This window comes from Polypterus senegalus, chromosome 1 (assembly GCF_016835505.1).
Source record: "Polypterus senegalus isolate Bchr_013 chromosome 1, ASM1683550v1, whole genome shotgun sequence".
NCBI classification, from domain to species: Eukaryota; Metazoa; Chordata; class Cladistia; order Polypteriformes; family Polypteridae; genus Polypterus; species Polypterus senegalus.
Window position 1 is genome coordinate 133,719,302 of NC_053154.1, and position 22,433 is coordinate 133,741,734.

The 22,433-nt window shown below is 37.5% G+C and overlaps 1 protein-coding gene across 2 annotated transcripts in view; it reads left to right on the forward strand.

Annotated features, from left to right (window-relative positions):
• pex5la (peroxisomal biogenesis factor 5-like a) overlaps positions 1-22,433 on the forward strand; it is a 332,752-nt gene that overhangs the window by 121,474 nt on the left and 188,845 nt on the right. The window contains exon 2 of one of the 2 annotated variants that reach the window (XM_039758562.1): positions 3,522-3,626. The exons of the other annotated variant lie outside the window; for it this stretch is intronic. Coding sequence (XP_039614496.1) covers positions 3,522-3,626 — 105 coding nt within the window. The remainder of the gene's footprint in view (positions 1-3,521; positions 3,627-22,433) is intronic. 2 annotated transcript variants of the gene reach the window in all.

Sequence of the window (22,433 nt, forward strand, 5' to 3'; positions counted from 1 at the left end):
TGAGCTTATTGGACATCCCATTCCAAAACCCTGGGTAATAATATGAAGTTGCCCTCCACCAAAAAACCTCCAATTTGTAGCTGTAACCGGTTCCATTCCTCTGAAAGGGCTTTCCACTAAATTTTGGAGTATATCTGTGGGAATGTGCACACATTCAGCCAAAAGAATATTTTTAAGATCAGGTATTCATGTTGGATGAGAAGAACTGGTTCACAATCAGCACTTCAGTTCATCCCAGAGGTGTTCAGTAGGGCTCTTGTCAGGGTTCTTTGGGACTTTTGGAACTTTCAAAACTAGACTTGTTGTTATTTTAAAAGAATTAAGTGGATAGGACTTGCGAGCTTTGTTAGGCTAAATGGCCTGTTCTCATCTAGATTATTCTCATATTCTAATGTTCTCTGTGTAGGACACTTGAGTTTCTCCAAGCAAACTTGTCCAACCATGTGTTTATTATTCTGGCTTTGTGCACAGGAGCACAGTCATGTTGGAACACAAAAGAACCATCTAAAAACACTTTGTATTCTGTAGCATTAATAGTATCCTTCACTGGAACTAAGGGGCATGGCCCAACCCCTGAAAAACAGCCCCAGACCTCTATTCTTCTTCTTCTGAGCTTTACAGTAGGCACTATGCAGACTAGAAGGTATCATTCTCCTGGCATTGGCAAAATCCAGATTACTCCAAAAGGTAGGACCTACTGTAAAACTAATGAAGCTTAAGCTTCAGGACCCTTAAACCTACACTGAAAAAATGCATATGTAAAAACTAGACAAAAAAAAACTTTAAATGGGAGTTATTTTGCTTGTATTTAGCAACAAATAAAATCCTCCAGGGGAGTAAGCAAATTGTATTTGACAAGATCTCATACAATTCTTACAATAAGGAACAGTAAATTTAATATCACGATTTAAATACTTTTCACTTGGCTTAAATTTAATTTTTTGCAGTATACTTTAGTCCACATTACTTACAAATTTTGGGAGTCTACAGTATGTGAAGGGTTTTTTAAAGCCTACATGTAGTGGTTAAATTAAAAAAAATATTGTGGTGGTCTATCATGGAACAACCTCATTGAAGAAGATAACTGATTACACAGACTTTATTGCTGGTTGCGAAGAGGCTACATAACAGTTCAAGCTTCATGGCCCCAGAAATGTAGGCCTGCCAGTGTAGGTCCATCAGACTGCCAGTTAATGAAGTGTGATTCATCACTCCAGAGAACATGTGTCCACTGTTCTAGAGTGCAATGGTGGTATGCTTGACACCACTTTAGCCAACACTTGCCTTTGGGCATAAGGATCTTAGGCTTGTGTGTAGCTGCTTGATCATGGCCATTTTATTAAGCGTCTGATGCACAGTTCTTGTGCTGATGTTGCTTCCAGAGGCTCCTAGATGCTTCCACATCACAATAATAGAGCTTAAAGCTGACAGAGGTTGATTTACCTAAGCAGAAATTTCAAGTTCTGACTTGTGTCAAAGGTGGCATCCAATGTCAGTGCCATGTTTAAAACTACTGAGCTCTTCACTTCTACCCATTCTACTGCCTAAGTTTATCAGTGGAGATTGCATGGCTATGTGCTGATTTTTTACACTTCTTAACTATTGGGGGGGCTTAAAACAACTAAACACAATAATTTGAAGGCACATACGTTTTGCTATATGGTGTGTCTTTTTATCAATCACACAAATGCAGCAATAAAAGTAGAATATCTATACTTCTGCGTGGAGTTTGCATGTTCTCCCTGTGTCTGTATGGGTTTCCTCCGGGTACTCCGGTTTCCTATCACAATCCAAAGACATGCAGGTTAGGTGCATTGACGATTCTAAATTGTCCCTAGTGTGAGCTTTGTGTGTGTGTGTGTGTGTGTGTGTGTGTGTGTGTGTGTGTGTGTGTGTGTGTGTGTGTGTGCCCTGTGAGTGGGTTGGTGCCCTGGCTGGGATTTGTTTCTTGCCTTGTGCCCTCTGTTGGCTGGGATTGGCTCCAGCAGACCCCCGTGACCCTGAAGTTAGGATATAGCAGGTTGGATGGATGGATGGCAAAATAATTAATTTTGGAGACTAATTTGTTCATTTTAGCTAATCAGTTTAGTATTATCTCTCTTTTTATATGGAGTAAAAGTAAAACTTAAAACAGACAATACCAATATATTTAGTATCAAATCAATCAAGCTGTTGCCAGTGTTTTGAAATTTTAAACAGCAGTGAATACCTATGCAATTTGACATTTTTAATTACTTGGGACCACTTAGCAATTAAATAGTGGGACTTGCAATAATTCTGGATCTTATGATTTCTTGCTATACTATTCTACTCTGTTTAGCATTATTAGAAGACTTTTGGAGGGGCAGAACCAAGTGGCTCAGTATATTTCTCCTTGGATTACAGGAGTAACGTATTAAATGCCAGTATGACCAGCAACATTCCAACAAGAATCCTTTCATCCATTACTTTATACCTTATCCTTTTCAGAGGCAGGGCAAACCATAGCCTGTGTATGCAAGAATCAGCACAACCATAGGTGCCATATAATTTAATCTATAATAAATATGAGTGCAGCTTTAATATGCTTGGATATATTTTTGTCCATTCTTGGGTGACATCATTCTTATGTTCATTACTCTTATGTTTGGTTTAGATCTCATCATTACCCAGTGCAAACTGGAAGAAACTGTGTATAATATGACTCTGGGAGGTATACATATATATATATATATATATATATATAATATTTTAAAAGGTAATGTTTTACTATCTTTGTGTGAGTAGTATTCGTTTTTTCTATGTTTTTTATCAACTTTTTGTCCACCAGGAGTTTAAATCTAAAGAACACTTGTATTAAGAACTGTACCTGAAGGCCCCTCACAGAGAGCAGGGTTTTCATAGCAAAGCACTTTTTCTTTCTGTTTAGCATATATACTATGTTCCTGCAAAACAATTGATTTACTACTTGATCAGTTTAGTTAATCCTTTTTAAAATTTGTCTTCATTTAACATGAACGGAATCATTTTTTTCTCATGCAGATATATAAAATCCATTCATATTGTCAGTGTTATTAAGTGCTTTATAGTACAATGTAATACTGTAGAAAAAGTGTAAAGAGATGTCAAACTAATAAGTAAATTGTTTTTCTACTAGTCTCCTGACTTGTGTTTCTTTGTTTAGAGAATGCTTTTCTGGAGTTAAGGCGGGAAAAGAAGCAGAAAAGCATGACCATTCATCAAGTATACAAAAGCTGTACCAAATATTAATTTATTTTTTCGATTCATCAGTTTCTTTATCAAGTTGAAAGCTTCACTAAAATTTGCCATGCTGTTAGTATCACGTTTTTAATTGTGTTCTCAGGGTGAAGTGAAGTGTTTGTGTGTGTGTGTGTGTATATATGATTTTTTTGTGGGCACATGGGTTACTTCTAAAGTAATGCTTATCAGTTGCCCTGCAAAACGGAAAGAGCTGAATAGTATAAAAGTGGTAACAGATCCAACTGTCCTGACACAAGTCATTGTTGATTTCACTGTTGTAGGGGAAAGGCTCTAGGGCTGCAGATAAGGCTGTTGCCATGGTGATGAAGGAGATACCAAGTAAGGAACCTACAGAAGGAAAACCCCGCCTCACAGTGACATCCCAGGTGGGCTGAATAACCATGGCTTCCCAAAAGGAAGTTGTTACATGACAGTCTATTCATGATGTGAACAATTAGAAGGTTTTAAGGAACATTTCATAATTCATTTTAACTTTGTTTTTTCCAAAATCCTACTGTGAAGTACTACCCTATAGGACGAATTGAAAGAGCTTCATTAGGGATATCTTTGAAGACCCTAATGATTTACAGTTAAGCTAAGCCAGCTAGACAAGCTTGACAAACTCAATATAGTCTTCTCTCATTTGTAAAGTTTCTAAAGTTAATATACTGTAGGTCCTAGCTAAAATGTTGAAAGCTGTTGTTCAGAATATTCACTCTTCTGCAACATTAAAAAAAGCCACACAGTTAACAGATCAGGATAGTCTGACCTTCTAACATTCAGTTTCTATGCCTCAATACCTTTTGGATTCTGCACAAATCAAACTAAAAATGTTGCGACTGGCCAGTGCCCCAATACAAGTGTAAAGACTGCTAGGCACTGAAAGGGCCTTCTATCCATTATATTTAAGCTTGTGACTTACATGATAGTATCATCTGTAACTGTTTCACCAGCTCATAATTCCACTTCCGTATAAGAAGGAGGTCAAGCTCATTTGCTTTGTGATTTGTATTTACCATAATCGCCACTAGTTAATGCCAGCTGCTCTCTCTGCCTTTATCCTGTGTCTTTTAAGTCATAGTTTTAGTATTTTGCTCTTTGTTCTTCCTATTTCCTGAGCCTTCTCTAATATTCTGCACGCTGTGCTGGTGTAGCTTCATCCTGCAGTCTTAACTCTGGCTTTCATAGCCGTTCTGTCTGTGGCTTTCCAATGTCAACCTATTGCATGGCTGAAAAACAGATTTGAGTAGGGTGTGACTTTAGAATAAAATTACATGGTGCTTTTTTCCCCCCCGAGAAATTCCCTAGAGAATTGAGTCTTTTAAGCTTGAGAGTGTATTTGAAGATAATTTAGCTCTGCAATGTGACGACTTTTAATTTCCTAACAGGTTAATCCAGTGCCTTCAGTAATTACTGCAATCTCCTCAATCTACCCAACCCTTTGCCCGCTCCCTGCTGTAAAGTAGTCTCTGTGTTTTGTAACACTTTATCACTTATCATGTGCTGTGAGTTTTTAGAATAGTTTATTGTGGTTTTCTACTTGCTTGTGTTCTTCAGTGTTTCTAAAAGATGGTACATCATTTTTTTTTCATTTCATCATTTCACATTTATGACTGTTAAGCAGAGATTAACTAAATTATTGTGTGCTGTCTTCTTTGCACATCTCTGTTTTACATCTAAATTCGGCTCTTTCCTTACAGCCCAGATTTGTGTATTTGGCAAATGATGCTCACATATTGTTTTTCTTATTCAAGATGCCATATGCCACACGCACACTGGAATCCTCACTCAAAAGCAGTGTCATAAAAGAAAACAATGATAAGAGCAATAAGAGCAACAATTCACCGGCAGGCAACGAACATTAGCACAAACTATGGAGAGGATACAAAACATTGCATATCAGTCTGGTGAGCGTGCAAGTGTTATTAATGCAACAGTTTGTTTGAAATGTTCACTGCCTGAAGGTAGAAACTGTTTTAACATTTAGCAGATTTTTCTGTGGCTTTTTGGTTCAAGAGAGTGAAATCAAATATTTAAAAAATGAAAACATCTTTCCACCACAAAAACTTGCTTTTTTCTTTTCTATTTTTTTCTTTTTGTAACTTTATTTTCTCTAATTACTTCTAAGTGATCAAATATGTGTTAGAAATTAAAATGATGCAAAAATGAATCATTTATGAAATGTTTTAAACATCCATGATAATAAAAGAGGAACCACTTCTTATGACTTGTCTCCCCCTTCCCACTAAAGACAGGACTTTACTGGAAACCAAAACAGACACAATAATATAATACTACTTGTCCAAATTGCTAAGAGGAGTCAGGGAGTGAAGAAAGAAGGAGCAGTGAACACCAAAAGAAGAAAAGGCCATTGAAAAAGAGGAAAGGGACAAGATGCATTAATAATAAAGCAGAGGTCTAGCAGTGCTATTAAGAGGTACGATTACTCTCAGAAACAAGGGTCAGCAGGGTTCTAATCTGGCTTATCGTGTCCTTCCACTTATTAATATTTATTAGCACAGTTCTATTAAGACTTGCAGTGATACATATTGATAGTAATTTGTGTTAAAACTATACCAGTTTCTTAAAGACATTCCTAAACCACCACTATGTCACCCTTAGTAGTCAGCCTGCCACATACTATACAGATTATACAATTGAGAGAATATTAGTAAATAGCTGGTATATTATGCATTTCTTTTCCTCTTGGCTGCAGTTACTAAGTGTAAATCCTGTGTTGTGTTATGTGTATCATTTCCAGAATGTATCTAGTGTTGTTTTGTAGCTTATCTAGCACTTTTCTGGTAATTAAATCCTTTGAGATGTTCTTCTTTAAGTTTACCATATTCCTATTGATGGTAAGTTGCATTTTAACAATTTTATTTTTATTATCCTTTTAATGGAATTCAGATGCATAGTGCTCAGTATGTAAGGTGCCACATGAAATAAACATGGCTTGCTAGAGCTTAACCTATTGTAAATGTGCAAATCAGTAAGTAAAAATGCTATGCTAGTGTAATGTAGATTTGTGTTATGTTATTAAACATTTCCATTTTCTGAATATTTGGCGTTGGCTCTGGCAATGGAGCCGATCCTGCCAGAATAGGCAGTAATTTCAGAAAATGGAAGAATGCATATATGTTATTTAGTATCTCTACTAGCTTTCCCAATTTTTAGTTACCAGTCAAGGATATTGTGATGCTTCCCTTAATGTGCCACTGTCCTGTTTTGGTATCTAACAGTCCAAAGGGCTGAGGTTGTATGGCTGTATCTTGCTAGTGTACTGTGATTATTGTCCCTGGGTAACTAGTTCACTACTGTGTTTATTGTGCTCATATCTTTCACTGTGCTATGGCTGGTGGTTTTTCAGTTGTGTCTATTTATCCTCTGAACATGTTGCTAATTACACCATTAATGACTTGACACAGAAATACTACTTGCAGACATTTAATTACTATCATATTTATCTCACTTGTGCCAAAGAGTCTTATTCTATTCATTTACTGTACATTTCACAAAATGATGAGTTTCCTGGCAGTAACCATCCTGTCTGTATGGCTGTTGTGATTTATTTTAAAATCAACAAACATATGGAAATTATTTATGTGCCTGTTAAGCTTTTACTAAAATGTAAAATGTCTGCATTAACCATTCAACTTTTTCTTATTCCCATCAGGTGCCAAGGAATAATAAGGGAAAATGTCTTTTTTTATTAAATCTCTAAAACTTATTAGGGATACTTTATGAGATACACTTGTCCTTCATGTTACACTCATTCTACTGTCTAAACATACAATGCTCCATATTTAAAGAAAGTAGGCAGTTACCAACATATCAAGAGTGTATGAATAAGGAGTAAATATTTATGGGAGCTAAACACAAGTGCATGAGTTGGATGGCAGTCGTGCTGCTGTTTTATTCCATGATATTGTAATTTTTATAACAAAAATGAGCCATTTTCCAAAATTATCCAGCCCAATGGTAGTCTTATTGTGATGGAAGGGGTTGATGGTACTTATGCAGAGTAAAAGATAGCCAGTCACTTAGCAGCTGAGTACTACTGGAGTGCAGAAAATAACTTTTTCATCTGCTCAATATGATATAGCATGTGGTAGAAGATGACCCAAGGATGTTTTACTTCTCTCCATGACAAACTGATTTGATTGTGTTGTGCTCAGAAATATATATAATATATTGTACACTAAGTGACTGTAAAATTTTCCCTGGTTTGATGAATCCCAGCTTCTGTGATTCATAGTCATGAGAGAATTAGGATGTATAAGAAAAGCAATGCGACCATGGATCCATCCTGCAGAGTGTTGGCAATCATGGTAGTTTTAGTTTCAATGGTATAGAGTATGATTTCAAGGCACACTTTTTGATCCAGTGATATTAGTATAGAAACCTTTCAATGCTTAAATATTGTTATTGATCAGGAAAATCCAGGTATGGCAGCAGTGTATAACACATAAGAACTTCACTGTACTCCATGCCTGTGACAATACTACTATTACAACTACTACTCCTTAAATATAAGTTACTAGGATTGGAAAGTCCTGCAATAATTCCAGGATCATGATAGTGAATTCACCTGAATGATGTCACCATATATAAGTCACTATTGAGTGTGTGATTCACCACTGGGTAATTTGCAGCAACTCTGATTTGCATTGGAATTGACTTGGGAGAGCATCCTTGTGCTGAACTATTGTCACCATTTTGAAATCCTCATCTCTCATTACATCTCATCACCTGAAACAACTCCTGGAGATGTTTGCTGTGGTGGCAGGTGAACTCCAATTTCCCTGTCCCCAGCTTCAGATTCTAGCTGTTCTTGGGGAAATTCCAGGCGTTCCAAACCAAGAGATTTAATGCCTCCACCATGTCTTTTGTTTGCCATAGGGTCTGCACCAAGTGGGACATGTCCTAAGCAGCTCCACACCACACCAAACCCTAAACCTAGAAAGTGTAATCCACTCTTTTCTAAGATAGAGAAGAGAACCATATCCTCATCCCTGCTGCATCACACTCATGCCGAAGGTCATAGTCAGATAAGGCAAAGAGGACAACATCATGTGCATAAAGCAACAATGCTATCCTGGGCCTCCCCAACTGGGCACCCTCACATCCATGGCTGCATCCTTATATCCTGTCCCTGAAAACCACAAACAGGAGTATTTGCCATATTGACACATCCTTCAGTCCAATACCCACAATGAGTTAATTTCAGGAGTGAGATTCCCCTGTAGTTGGAGCACACCCTCTGGTCACCTTTCTTAAATATGGGCACCATCAAACCAGTCTGCCAATCTAAGGGTGCTTTACCTGCACTCCATGCAACAATGTTCAGTGCTTTCAACACGTCTGGTCAGATTTATTCCACCCCAGCAGTCATGCCACCACAGAATCCTAGGAGCATCACTGTGACTTCAGCAACAGTGATAGGATCCCCCTCATCAGTTCTGTCCAGCACTTCCTCCTAAAACAAGTGTATGTCCATCAGGTTGAACAGTTCCTCAAAATGTTCCTTCCACCCTTTCACAATTGCCCCTGAAAATGTCAGCATCTCTCCACCCCTACTAAGCACAGTCTGGACAAGGTCATAACTTCACCTTTGGAGGAATTGAAAAGTTTGGCAGAACAGCCTCAACCCTTATACTTCCAGAACCATTTTTGCAGCAGTCAATTTTAGCCTATTAGTGCCTCTCAACTGAGTCGGGGATCCCACAAAAAGCATTTCCCTAAAGTTCACCTTGTTCAGTCTGACAACCCCCTTTACCTGTGGTGTCCACCATTGGTTCCTAGGGTTGCCATCATGACAGGCCCAACTGCCTTAAGACCACAGCTTTTATCAGGTATTTCCACAAATGACGTCTTCAATAGGGTCAATTCAGATTCATTGGCCCAGATGTAAGAGTTGAACTCATTACAAACAGAAGCCTCAGCTAAACATTTTTAGGATACCTTATCTGAGTAAGAAGTTTTCTTCCAGAACCTACGCTATGTGTGCAACAGGTGCCAACTACATCTAGCTGGTAGTCTTCCTTTTCCTGCACCAGCTCAGGAACCCTTCCCTATTAAAAAGGAAGCGTTCCAAGTTCCAAAACCAGTCTCCATTGCCAGAGTCTAGACCGTATAGGCATTCTTCCTTATGCATGTCAATAAACTGCCATCATACCTGACCCTCACCCTTTGTCTTGCAGGTGGTGAGCCCACAAGATGGCTACACATCACCTTATTAGGTTGAGCCCTGTTGGGTTATGTGGCTTACCTGTCCACCAGGTGCTCTCTGGCAAAATAACCCCAAGGTCTGTCTCCATGGGTGCACCTCAGTAACCCTATCCTGGGCAGAAAACACTGTCTTCTACTTTATATTGTCATGGGGGTTGTAAGCCATTCTTTGTCTGGCCTTTCAGTCCAACCCTGTTTGCCAAAGGATACTCTATCAGGACCACAAAGCTCCAGACAACCTAGTTCTGAGTATCCTTTTGTTGCACAAGCTTCATCACCATGGCAAGGTGATGGTCCAGGGTGGGGAGGTTGCGTTCCTGACCACAAATATTCAGACTGTTCTGTCAGCAAATAGGGAACACATTGATATAAGATTGGTGTACCTAATATGATGTCCTCTGAATTTGAGTAGTATTTGACCATATCTGTTCTGAAAAAGTCTTCTCTCTGAGGTACACTAGTAGGTCTGTTATAATATATTTTACCATCACAGCTCGATGACCATGACCACTATAGATGCGCAAAGGTACATTTTGTGGTAACCCAAAGGATGTGTTCCGGGGTATTTTTTATTATGTGAAAAATATTCCAAATATACATTTCTATTTTCAGGTAGTAGTCTCCATAAGGGTAAACCATTATTGATTGATGTCAGTTTCCAAAATCCTGAAACTTAGAAATCTGAAACTTTTGACAGCCCCTAAGGGTGTGCATATAAGTGCTTTTTAATGCATTAATTCTGTCAGTTATTAAAATTTTAAATTAATTGCTGTTAGATGGTACTATTATCGATTTAGAAATGTCATAAGTGTCAATTTTCAAGAAGACATACCCCAGAGACTAGGTGGTTGCCATACATACAGAACAGTTAATGGAAAAGCCTTTTAATTTGTAAATACTAATGGGAAAGCATGTAACACTGACAATACTAGAGCTGCACTAGATTAATTTAATAAAAATGGGAAGCACCGTGGTGAAGAGGTTAGCAGTGTTACCTTAGTGCTCGAGGAACCTGACCTTACATCTCAGTTTGGTCACTCACTACCGAGGAGAAGAACACTGAATCTTCTAGAACTAAAATGAACTATAATAGTGTTAAAGTAGTCCCCAAAAGAAAACAGAGTTTTCATTAGTACATTTAAAGTGTTTATTTGTAACAAATGATTTTGCTTAGTATCTGTGTGGGTTTTCTTTGAGTACTCCCACCATAAACAATTGCAAGATTGATTAATCATCCACTTTCAATAGGTTCAGAATGAGTAAAAGTCAGTGTATGCACGTGATGCTCAGATTATCCAATTGTCTTTTTCAGACATTGGAGAGGACAAAAGCAGCCTTAGGTCTCTGTGGGGCTCATCACGCATATCTGAGTTCCTGAACCTAGAATTCATTGAAGCTGCATTACAATACAATACAATACAATTTATTTTTATATAGCCCAAAATCACACAAAAGGTGCCGCAATGGGCTTTAACAGGCCCTGCCTCTTGACAGCCTCCCAGCCTTGACTCTCTAAGAAGACAAGAAACCTTGGGAAAGGTGGGGCCTGGAAGAGAGAGAAAGAGAGAGTGTAATGTGCATTATAGGTACATGTATATATGCAGCCTTTAGTCTTAGTCAATTGTAGTTTTGTTACTTAATCCATGCTTCTTTGAAACCATTAAGATGATACTACAACTAGTGGATCACTGAGACCAGAATAATTGAAATTGTAGGCCACGGTTATGTGAGACTCTTATTAATCTAACCTCTCAGCAGATAAAGTACATTGTACAATATACTGTATAAACATTGGCTCAATTGACTAGAGTGAGTAAAGTAAGCACAATTAAATTCGTCCATCCATCTTTCCATTTTCTAACTCACTTATTCAGTTTAGCTTCCCTGATGTTCAGAGCCGATCCCAACTACAGTGGGCACTGCTGTTCATGGGATCCAAACCTGAACAAGATGCCAGTTCAGCACATTGTACACTCACACTCGTTCTCAATGGGGCAATTTGAATTGCCAATTAATCCAGAATACTCACAAGACACAAGAAGAACAGACAAATTCTGCAGTACTAGCCGCTGTGCCCTTGTGCCTCTCCTAAATCAGTCAGAAGTACCAAAATATTCTCTGATGGCACAATCAAGCAATATGAAAAATAACTCTTACAGTCATAGCTCTCAGCTGTGGCACAAAGATTCTGATCTCTTCTTTGCTTCTACGGTGAAGGTGATTTAATGGTCTCTGTCTAATCTTTTATAATATGCCTCTTCATCTTTATAGAAACAAAAAATGTAAATAAATTTAATACATTTGCCCAGGTGTGTGTTGAGCCACTTTACACTTCTCTTCTTTTATAAGGCAAGAGTATACAGTACTTATATGTGTTTTTAATTATTCTATCCAATACAGTAGTTAATGTGGCAGCCTCATGAAGCCATTTCTGGGTTCAAATCCCTGTCCTCACGACTGTCTCTGTGGAGTCTGTACCTTCACCCCATGTGTGTGTGGATTTTTCTCCAGACACTCAGGTTTTCTGCCCATTTCTCTGAAGATGCGTGTGTTTAGGTGTTTGATGAATTTAAATTTGCCTGTGTTTGTGTGTGAGTGGACTCTGGAAAGAGTGGCACTCCAACCAAGATTGGCACCTGCCTTGTCACTGATCCTTCTGGAGTAAGTTCCTGGACCCCTTGAACCTGAAATGGGTTAAGCAGGTTTGAGAACATTAAGTCATGATACAAAAATACATTGATATTGTTGATTATACAGTATATAAATTCTAATTGCACAATGTTATTAGCTGTATATCTGTTAATTCTTGTATATGTAACAATGCTTTTCCATTTTTAAGTATCTTTTAATGAATTTCACCCTTTATAGAACCCTTATACAATGTACTTGTTAGTCAAATTTTTCTTTGCACAACGTTTGTAAAACTAGGTAGTAGTTTATCCAGACATCTAGCATTTGTCAATCCAATGGTTAGTTTCTACTGTATATGCACTGCTATAAATGTAGTAGATATTGAAATGAGAGGCCAAAAGTGAACCAAACATGAATTTCATTTTAAGGGATCTGTCTGACCATACTCATAAGAGCACACTTCTCACAAGATTAAGTATAAGTGTACATTTGGCAATTGTAAATTGTAGCAAAGCTTTGATAATAATAATAAATATAAAACTTATGGCACCAGTTTAATGAGCAGTGTATAACAGAGAAGACGTAGGCTGCTAGATGTATATGTTTGCAGCCAGCGGCTGAATTGCTAAAATTTAATAAGGGGGTAGCATCACACCTTAAACTGAGCCTTGGCATCCACACTCTTACATTATCTGCTGATGTTTTTTTTCTAATTACCAGCTTGCACTTGAGGGTAGGCACACGACTGCGACGCTGGATTAAAACTAAAACAGGCTGGGGGAGTAGAATTTGTCTGCACTGGGGTCTTGCATGGGTACTTGATGTCATGGCTGCTTTAACCAATTTACTACTTAAATGCTTGGAAGGGAGTGAGCAACTAGCAAGTCTAGTTCAGCCAAACTTTAACTTTATTAATTGAAATGAATTGTAGATCATGCCAAAAATCTACTTTCTATACTTACATTATGCACTGAAGTTTTAGCATTCCTGCCCTAATTGACAGCTTTCTATGTTTTTTGTTGTTTTAATATCTTCATTTTTTGGCTTCATTGATGTTACTTTTTCTTCTACATTTAATAGGTGCTCGTGTGTGTAAATATTTAAAAGCTTTGTATTTATCTGTTACTTATTATATTTATAAAGTTACCTTACTGCTCTAAGCCTCATTTCTAAGAATAAATTGATTTGAATTTACTTCCAGAACCCCACTGAAACTTTGGAGTTATGATAAGCATGGCCATACACTAAACCAGTGATTTTATACTTGATAAAGTACTGCCTGTGATGCTGTTTTAGATATTATAACTTTCTCCCTCTTTTATCCATCTGGCATGGAGTGTGGTCTTTGTGGGAATATATCAGAATGGACATGCTACTAAAACAGTTGTTTCACAATATTAATAATAATAATAATAATAATAATAATAATAATAATAATAATAATAATAATAATTAATTATTTTATTTATATAGCGCCTTTCCCATATTACAAAAACTATTCAATTTTTGTTTACAAAAGCTTAAGGTATTCCTCAAATGTACAAAAATGATAAGACTGCACAGGTACCTAATCCAAGTCTTCAAAGTTCTCAAAAGCACTCCAGCAGCGTTCTTTTATTTAAACAGTGCATCAGGACAGGACACCATTGGAAAGGGAAAGTGAAGAAAGTAAGGTTTTGGGGCAACGTCAGCAAAGCAAATGAGCCTGACTGGCGCAACATTGTCTTTGCATTTTTCAAGATTTTTAGCTTCTCGCAGAAAATGAACACAACTTATCACATAGATTACTATGATAATAAAAATCAAGTTTAAGGACAAAAATGAAAGAGTTATATGGTACTGGTAATCTAATGAGTAATCTTGTCACAGTGTGGCCTATCCTTCTATCCTTCACAAATGGCAGGGGAATTCCTGCCTAGAAAAAAAGAAATTCACAGGTCACTTAGTACCTACTTACGTGAAGTTCATTAGCGTGTAATTCATTGCTTACATAAACAATGTACCCCATTTTAATCTGTCCTGCTCCTGGAGGTTGGATAGAGCACACTACAAACTTTTACTTGTTTGGAAAACTACAAAAAAAAAAACAATGCTATCCTTTCCAAAGTGAAGCGATCTGACTTGTTCCCTTCAGTTAAACAAAAGAACAGATCAATTAAGCAGTAATACAATGCAGCATCATTAGCAAGCAAACAAGTACATCAATCAACTAGAGGCTGTCAGTGCCGACTGTACTGTAACCAAACCTGCACAATCTTTTTCCAGTATCACGCTGACACAGATCATTAGATTAATAATTATCCGAACAGTCTTTTTTATATGTGGCAAAAATAAAAAATGAATTTTACTGTATTCCATGTAAAAATTCTTGTTTTTAATTAATTATATAATGTTTTGATTATTATCCACACCTTTGCTACATGCCTTATCACAGAGAATACTTTTTGTGCCATTCTGATGAAATCTCCCTGGAGTTTAACTAGTCTGTGTTTCCCCTGACAACATGGTCTAGGATATCTTATTTGGCTTCCTGCCTAGACTTTGCAATTAGCTAAAGATTTCCATTGCACAATTTTGGATTGCCCTCCAAGCATTTGTAAACAAAGTGTCTAAATGTGCGGGACAGAAGAGACTGCGCTACATTGTCAGTTTCCACTGAAGAAAAAAAAAAAAGCTTGTTTTAAACTTCCTCTGTGAATGAAAAGAAGCCAGCTAAATCGCTTTGTGAGTATTATTATGTCAGTTTTAATCACTAGAGTTCATTTAATTCATGATTAAAACTTTTATCATGTAATATGAGAAAGCAGGTAAAATACTGTATTTAATAAGATGTCAACATATTCAAGGATACTGGGATTGACTCCAGCAGACCCCCGTGACCCTGTGTTCGGATTCAGCGTGTTGGAAAATGGATGGATGGATGGACTTCACATTACAGGCCCGGATAAAATTTATTCAGCCACTTGTTTTTGGGAAAACTTTGCAATAGGAATACCTTAAGTAGATCTATTTGTCAATTACTGAGTGTTTTAAGCAAGCACTACCTTTAGTGCATTTATTAGTCACTTACATAATAAGATTATATTCTTATAATATTCTTAAAAAGACATTTAAAGCACTTATCAGTCTTTACAGTAGCTATAAAGTCAAATAGTCAGTTACTGCAATGTAACAGGATGCTAACAAAGACTTTGTTTGAGTCACACAGTAAAAAGTGACTAAGAGATGTACTCAAGGAACCTACCCATTTTCTTTAAGCTCTCTTTTCTGTGTAAATTTGCAGATACAGGAATTCATTAAAAGAGTAGCAGGAGGAAAACTGAATGCTTCTGCACACTCTTACACTTTATTACTTGAAAGCTTTATAAAAATAATTTTATTCATTCAAACCACAAGATGACAAGTAATTTTACTGCAGGTTGTGATCCCTTCTGTGACATCAACAATGTGGCTAAGCTGTGATAGACGTCAGTAGCCATACTGTGTGTGATGGGAACTGGGCGAAATACAATTTTAAAAGTTGTGTCTGTAGTCTGTAAAAAGCATTTTCTTAAATGTTTTTAATTTGAAAATCACTTATAGCATTGCTACTAAACTGTTTGTTTGTTTTTTTTTACATTTTGCTGGCAATACGTTCCCTTAATAACCTGATTTATTAATAAGGATTTCAATCTCAGACTCATGATTTTTTTTAAGTTCCTGTTGCCTTACAGTGAAATTCCTTATAAGGGAGTTTCATAGGAGTTCCCTTTCCTTACATACTTTTTTTAGTGTGTGATTTTTATGTTCATTCTACAAAAATGCTTCTCATTTACTTTAAGGCACATGTACTCCAAGTTCAAATGTATTGTCATGTCTATATAGTACATAGTGTACAGACTCTCAGAACAGTTGACAATAATACGATACCAACAAAAGGACACACACACACAATATGTTTCAATTTGCATTCAAAACATTATATATATATATATATATATATATATATATATATACACTCACCTAAAGGATTATTAGGAACACCATACTAATACGGTGTTTGACCCCCTATCGCCTTCAGAACTGCCTTAATTCTACGTGGCATTGATTCAACAAGGTGCTGGAAGCATTCTTTAGAAATGTTGGCCCATATTGATAGGATAGCATCTTGCAGTTGATGGAGATTTGTAGGATGCACATCCAGGGCACGAAGCTCCCGTTCCACCACATCCCTAAGATGCTCTATTGGGTTGAGATCTGGTGACTGTGGGGCCATTTTAGTACAGTGAACTCATTGTCATGTTCAAGAAACCAATTTGAAATGATTCGAGCTTTGTGACATGGTGCATTATCCTGCTGGAAGTAGCCATCAGAGGATGGGTACATGGTGGTCATGAAGGGATGGACATGGTCAGAAACAATACTCAGGTAGCCCGTGGCATTTAAACGATGCCCAATTCGTACTAAGGGGCCTAAAGTGTGCCAAGAAAACATCCCCCACACCATTACACCACCACCACCAGCCTGGACAGTGGTAACAAGGCATGATGGATCCATATTCTCATTCTGTTTACGCCAAGTTCTGACTACCATTTGAATGTCTCAACAGAAATCGAGACTCATCAGACCAGGCAACATTTTTCCAGTCTTCAACTGTCCAATTTTGATGAGCTTGTGCAAATTGTAGCCTCTTTTTCCTATTTGTAGTGGAGATGAGTAGTACCCGGTGGGGTCTTCTGCTGTTGTAGCCCATCTGCCTCAAGGTTGTGCATGTTGTGGCTTCACAAATGCTTTGCTGCATACCTCGGTTGTAACGAGTGGTTATTTCAGTCAAAGTTGCTCTTCTATCAGCTTGAATCAGTCGGCCCATTCTCCTCTGACCTCTAGCATCAACAAGGCATTTTCGCCCACAGGACTGCCGCATACTAGATGTTTTTCCCTTTTCACACCATTCTTGGTAAACCCTAGAAATGGTTGTGCGTGAAAATCCCAGTAACTGAGCAGATTGTGAAATACTCAGACCGGCCCGTCTGGCACCAACAACCATGCCACGCTCAAAATTGCTTAAATCACCTTTCTTTCTCATTCTGACATTCAGTTTAGAGTTCAGGAGATTGTCTTGACCAGGACCACACCCCTAAATGCATTGAAGCAACTGCCATGTGATTGGTTGATTAGATAATTGCATTAATGAGAAATTGAACAGGTGTTCCTAATAATCCTTTAGGTGAGTGTATATATATATATATATATATATATATATATATATATATATATATATACTGTATATATATTTTATACACACGCACACACTCACACACAATAGCTGTGACGAGTTGAAATCTAAATAATCAATGTAGACCTCAGTGTTAACATTTGCAGTGCACAATGTCTCTGTTATATGCCATTTGGCATGAAATTTGTAAAAGCAGCATTAATGTTTGTAATGCGCCATCTGTTGGAATGTCAAGTGCAATGCATTTTATTACTATAAATGTTTGCGATGCTCCATCTTTTGGAATGATAGAGACATAGCAACCATACCCACACACAGTCACACAGACACAGACACCTATTCTTTTATTAAGGTGGATTTGTACTGTATATATGTGTGTATGTGTATATTTTTTTATCTATCTACCTATATATATATATATATATATATATATATATATATATATATATATATACTAGAGGGCAAGCCCCCCTGGCACCTTTGGCGTCCAACCCCCAGTTGCGACCAGAATATTAGTAAAATCTGTAAATGTACAAGAGAAAAATTATTTATTAGAGTCAAAATCATGAAATTTTATAAATATGTAAAAGAAAAATTAATTAGTATTTAACGGAGTAAAAATCATGAAATGAGAATAAAATATTTACTCTCTTACCAATTGGAGTATTCCTGTCAAAATGAGGTCCACTATGCTCGATGAATATTTATAAGAGACTAAATAAACAATCCATTCGTTTTAACTGAAAGAAACCACAACTTTCTTGATATTTTAGTGTATTATTTAAAAAAAGAATAAGAATCTGAAAATCTAACAATGCCACATTGAAGTTCAATAAATTCTGAAAAGAATGATACCAAACATATATATTTTGGAAGCCAACCCCTGACACAGACAGACGGACACCTTCATGTCTTCAAAAGCACACGTTTATTTACAAAGTTCACAGCACATAGTGCCCCTGCACCAATCACCTTCTTGAGTCCTTCAACAAGTCCTTTACCATCTCCACTCCTCTCTGCTGAGCTCTGTCCTCTTCCTCCTGACTGCAGCCCCTTTTATCTTGCCCCAGATGTGCTCCAGGTGCCTGACAATTAACTTGGTGTTAACCAGTGTGGCGGAAGTGCTGCCCTTGCACCCGAAAGCACCCTGGGCGTAAACCATCCCTGGTCTGTCAGCGCTTCCTTGTGTCCTGGAAGTGCTGTCCCCCAGGGATCAAGGACCGTCTGGGTGCCCAGGGAAAAGAAGTACCGCTCTCCCAGTTCCTCCTTCCTCCAGGCGTCCTAGCAGGGCAGTATTACTGGGCGTCTATCACAATATGTAAAATAAACCCGATTTAAAGCGTGACAAAAAAGTGACATAAAAAGTCACATAAAATCATTGCACAAAATCGTTTCACTTTTAGGCTTAGGATTATGTATATATAGTTTACATATATACACTATATATACTGTATATATATATATATATATATATATATATACACACAGTAATCCTCCTCGATCGCGGGTTGTTCCAGAACCCGCGATAGGTGAAAATCAAGTAGAAACCATATATTTGTATGGTTATTTTATATATTTTAAGCCCTTATAAACTCTCCCACACTGTTAACATTATTAGAGCCCTCTAGACATGAAATAACACCCTTTAGTCAAAAGTTTAAACTGTGCTCCATGACAAGACAGAGATGACAGTTCTTTCTCACAATTAAAAGAATGCAAACATATCTTATCTTTAAAGGAGTGCCGTCATAAAGGAGCACCGTCAGGAGCAGAGAATGTCAGAGAGAGCGCTCGCAAAGAAAAGCAAACAATCAAACAATCAATACGTGCTTTTAAGTATACAGAAGCACCGCTGCATTTTGTAGAGAAGCGTCCATGTCCTCTGTGCAAACAGCCCCTCTGCTCACACCCCCTCCGTCAGGCAGAGAGAGTGAGAAAGATAGAGAGAAGCAAACAAGCACCTCGCGGGAAGCATATCTTATAGCATTGAGGAGTTTTAGTTAATATGTAATACATGCTCTGATTGGGTAGCTTCTAAGCCAACCACCAATAGCATCCCTTGTATGAAATCAACTGGGCAATCAAACTGAGGAAGCATGTAACCTAAATTAAAAGAGCCATTGTCCGCAGAAAGTGGCGAACCAGCGAAAAATCTGTGATATATATTTATATGTGCTTACATTTAAAATCCGCGATAGAGTGAAGCCGCGAAAGTCGAAGCGCGATATAGCGAGGGATTACTGTACATAATGGTGGAAACAAGATGGGTATAAATGAAGAAAGGTTAGAGTATTGGCCTGGTAAACCCCTCTTTTAATATGTGTCATAGGGTAGGAGAAAGAGAGCAACAAAAAATAAGACCAGTCAAATAGTCCAGTAACATCTTGTTAATCTGCTAACATATTACCTAGTCCATATAGATCAGTATAGATATCCAGCAGGATTTTTTTTTCCCATGAAGATGTTTTCAAACGTGTTCCAGATGTTGTCATTTCAAAGTGTTCCTATAATTTTTTTGAACAGTTTATATATATATATATATATATATATATATATATATATATATATATATATATATATATATATATATATATATATATATATATATATATATATATATATATATATATATATAGTGAAAAGCGTACCCCCAGACACAGACAGACCGACACCAGGATGTCCAAAACACACTCCTTTATTAAGTTCTTCAGCACCACAATGTCTACCAGCACCAACTCTCTTCCTTTCTTCTTCTTCTTTCTCTCCTTCTCTCACCAACTCTCTTCCTTTCTTCTTCTTTCTCTCTTGACCTCCTGTCCCCTCCTCACAAGCTTCGTCTCCTTCCTCCCAACTCTGGCTCGTCTACTGGAAGGAGGCGGCCCCTTTTATTATGACCCGGATGAGCCCCAGGTGCTCCCCCTGACGTCACCTCCTGGTGTGGCGGAAGTGTCAGGAAAGCACCTGGAAGCACTCTGGGTCTTCTTGGAAGTACTTCCGGCAGCATTTCCTGGTGTGGTGGAAGTGCTGCCATCCAGGATTCCCTAACTGTCCGGGCACCCCCTGGCGGTGGCCACGTCCTCTCACGAGCGTCCCAGCTCCGTCCTTGTGGCCCCCAAATAGACCCGGGTGGCTGCTCTCTTGTGGCCGAGGAGAAGTATTGCCCAACTCGGGGACTGTCCAGGCGTCCCGGCCGGGCAGTGTCCCCGCTCATCTGTGACAATATATATATATGCAGAAATTACAGCATATACAATATATGTAATACAGTATAAATTTGCAAGTCTATACAAATCCAACATATTTTATTTTATTTTGATTTAAGAAATGTGGCTTACTTGATATATCTAAAATATTATACAGAAGTAAAACAAACTATTAATTTGGTAAAAGGTAATCGATCACTCAAATTGTAAACCTAATAACACAGATTTTTAATTTTGTTGCATTTTATGGTTCTAAAATGCAGGAAATTTGAGTCTCACATCTAAACAATTAAATACTTTTTTAAGAAGAAAACAATATTCCATACAATCAAATGTAACAAACTAGAATTCATCCCCAATCCGATGCAACATTAAATACTGATTGCTACAGTACCAGTTTTCCTGGTGCACTCCTCAAACATGTTTGGACATGGAGACAACAGGTAAAGTTAATCAATAAATCTAAAATTAGTGTTTCTTTAAAATATGTGATGCTTATATATTCACAGAGGATCTAACCATAAGATACTGAGGCATAGTTAATGAATATCATAGCTCAGATACCTTCATACACCATCAAAGTCCTGCATTACAGGAAAAAGCGCCTCCTGTGCAACTTACATCTTTGTCTTTCAGCATTCCCAACACAAATGGCCTCCTTTATCTTCTCTTTACTGCTCCAGTGAACCTTTTTCCACCTTTCCTATGTCTGAGCTTTCTTGTCTTCAGTCACTGTTCTTATTTCTTGACATCTGTAGCTACCCTTGCACTACCAGTTAATAATTTAATTTAATAATTGAGGGCTTCACTGTAAATTGATTCCCTACAACAAAAAGTCAAAAAGACTAAACAGTTAGTTTTTTTGTTATTCTATAACATAAACACATCTAATGTTAGCTAAAAATAAGTCAGAGTTAGATTTATGAGGATCTTTTGCTTGAGTAGCATTTTACTCCTAGTTGTTTCCTCATATTTTGTGTGTCATATTCTGCACGGTTTGTTCAAAAATCTTTTCCAAAGTTAGCCTCAAGTCACTATGGACTGGAGCAGAACTTTTGAAGATAGCCTCAGGTCTGTAGAAGATGTAGTGAGAAGATGAATCAACAACAAAATTCTCAGGACTAGTTGAAAGAAACACAAATAAGCAACACATCAACTGTGAAAGTGTAACGTTGAGGGTAAAATCTGCTGCAGTGTGTCAAGGCAAGGTGAGAGTGAAAGAATATACAAAGAAGGCTTTAAGAAACAGGATGAACGTGAAGCATTTCAAAATCACAAGAGACAACTTGAAATCATATGGATGTTTAGATTAGCACCATTTGTTTTATGCTAGCAATTATGGTGGACAGCAATAATAATAATAATAAAAAGCTAATAGATGAAGAATGCTTCTTACATTTACTTTGGTTCCTCTTACAGATTCTTGTTTCTCCATACCATCTGAACACTTAAGAGTGAGGTGAATTGGCCAAGTAACCTCTCTGAGTTGTATGTATGTCCCCTTTGTTAGTCTGGCAATCTACTCTAACTGACTAGCCATTTATATAACATCTGTCTCCTCCACAAATCTGTAACATGATTTTGAGAACACTGAAAGGATGTAGGGATACTGCATCAGCCCATCCATTTTAGTATATTTTAATCCAGTTAAGGATCACTGGGAACCAGGCTCTTGTCAGGCATCAATAAGGTCAACAAAACAAAAACAAACCCCAACTGAATGTCAGTCTGTTGCAGGGAGCATTCAAATAGCACATACACAAGCACAAACAATACGTACTGACGCTCAGTGCATTATGCATGGAAAATGGAGACGTCAGTGGAAACTCACATGAAATAAAATTCATCTTTCTATAGGTCTATTGTTGTCAACACATTCCACAAAAAAATACCAAATTCTATCTACACAAATA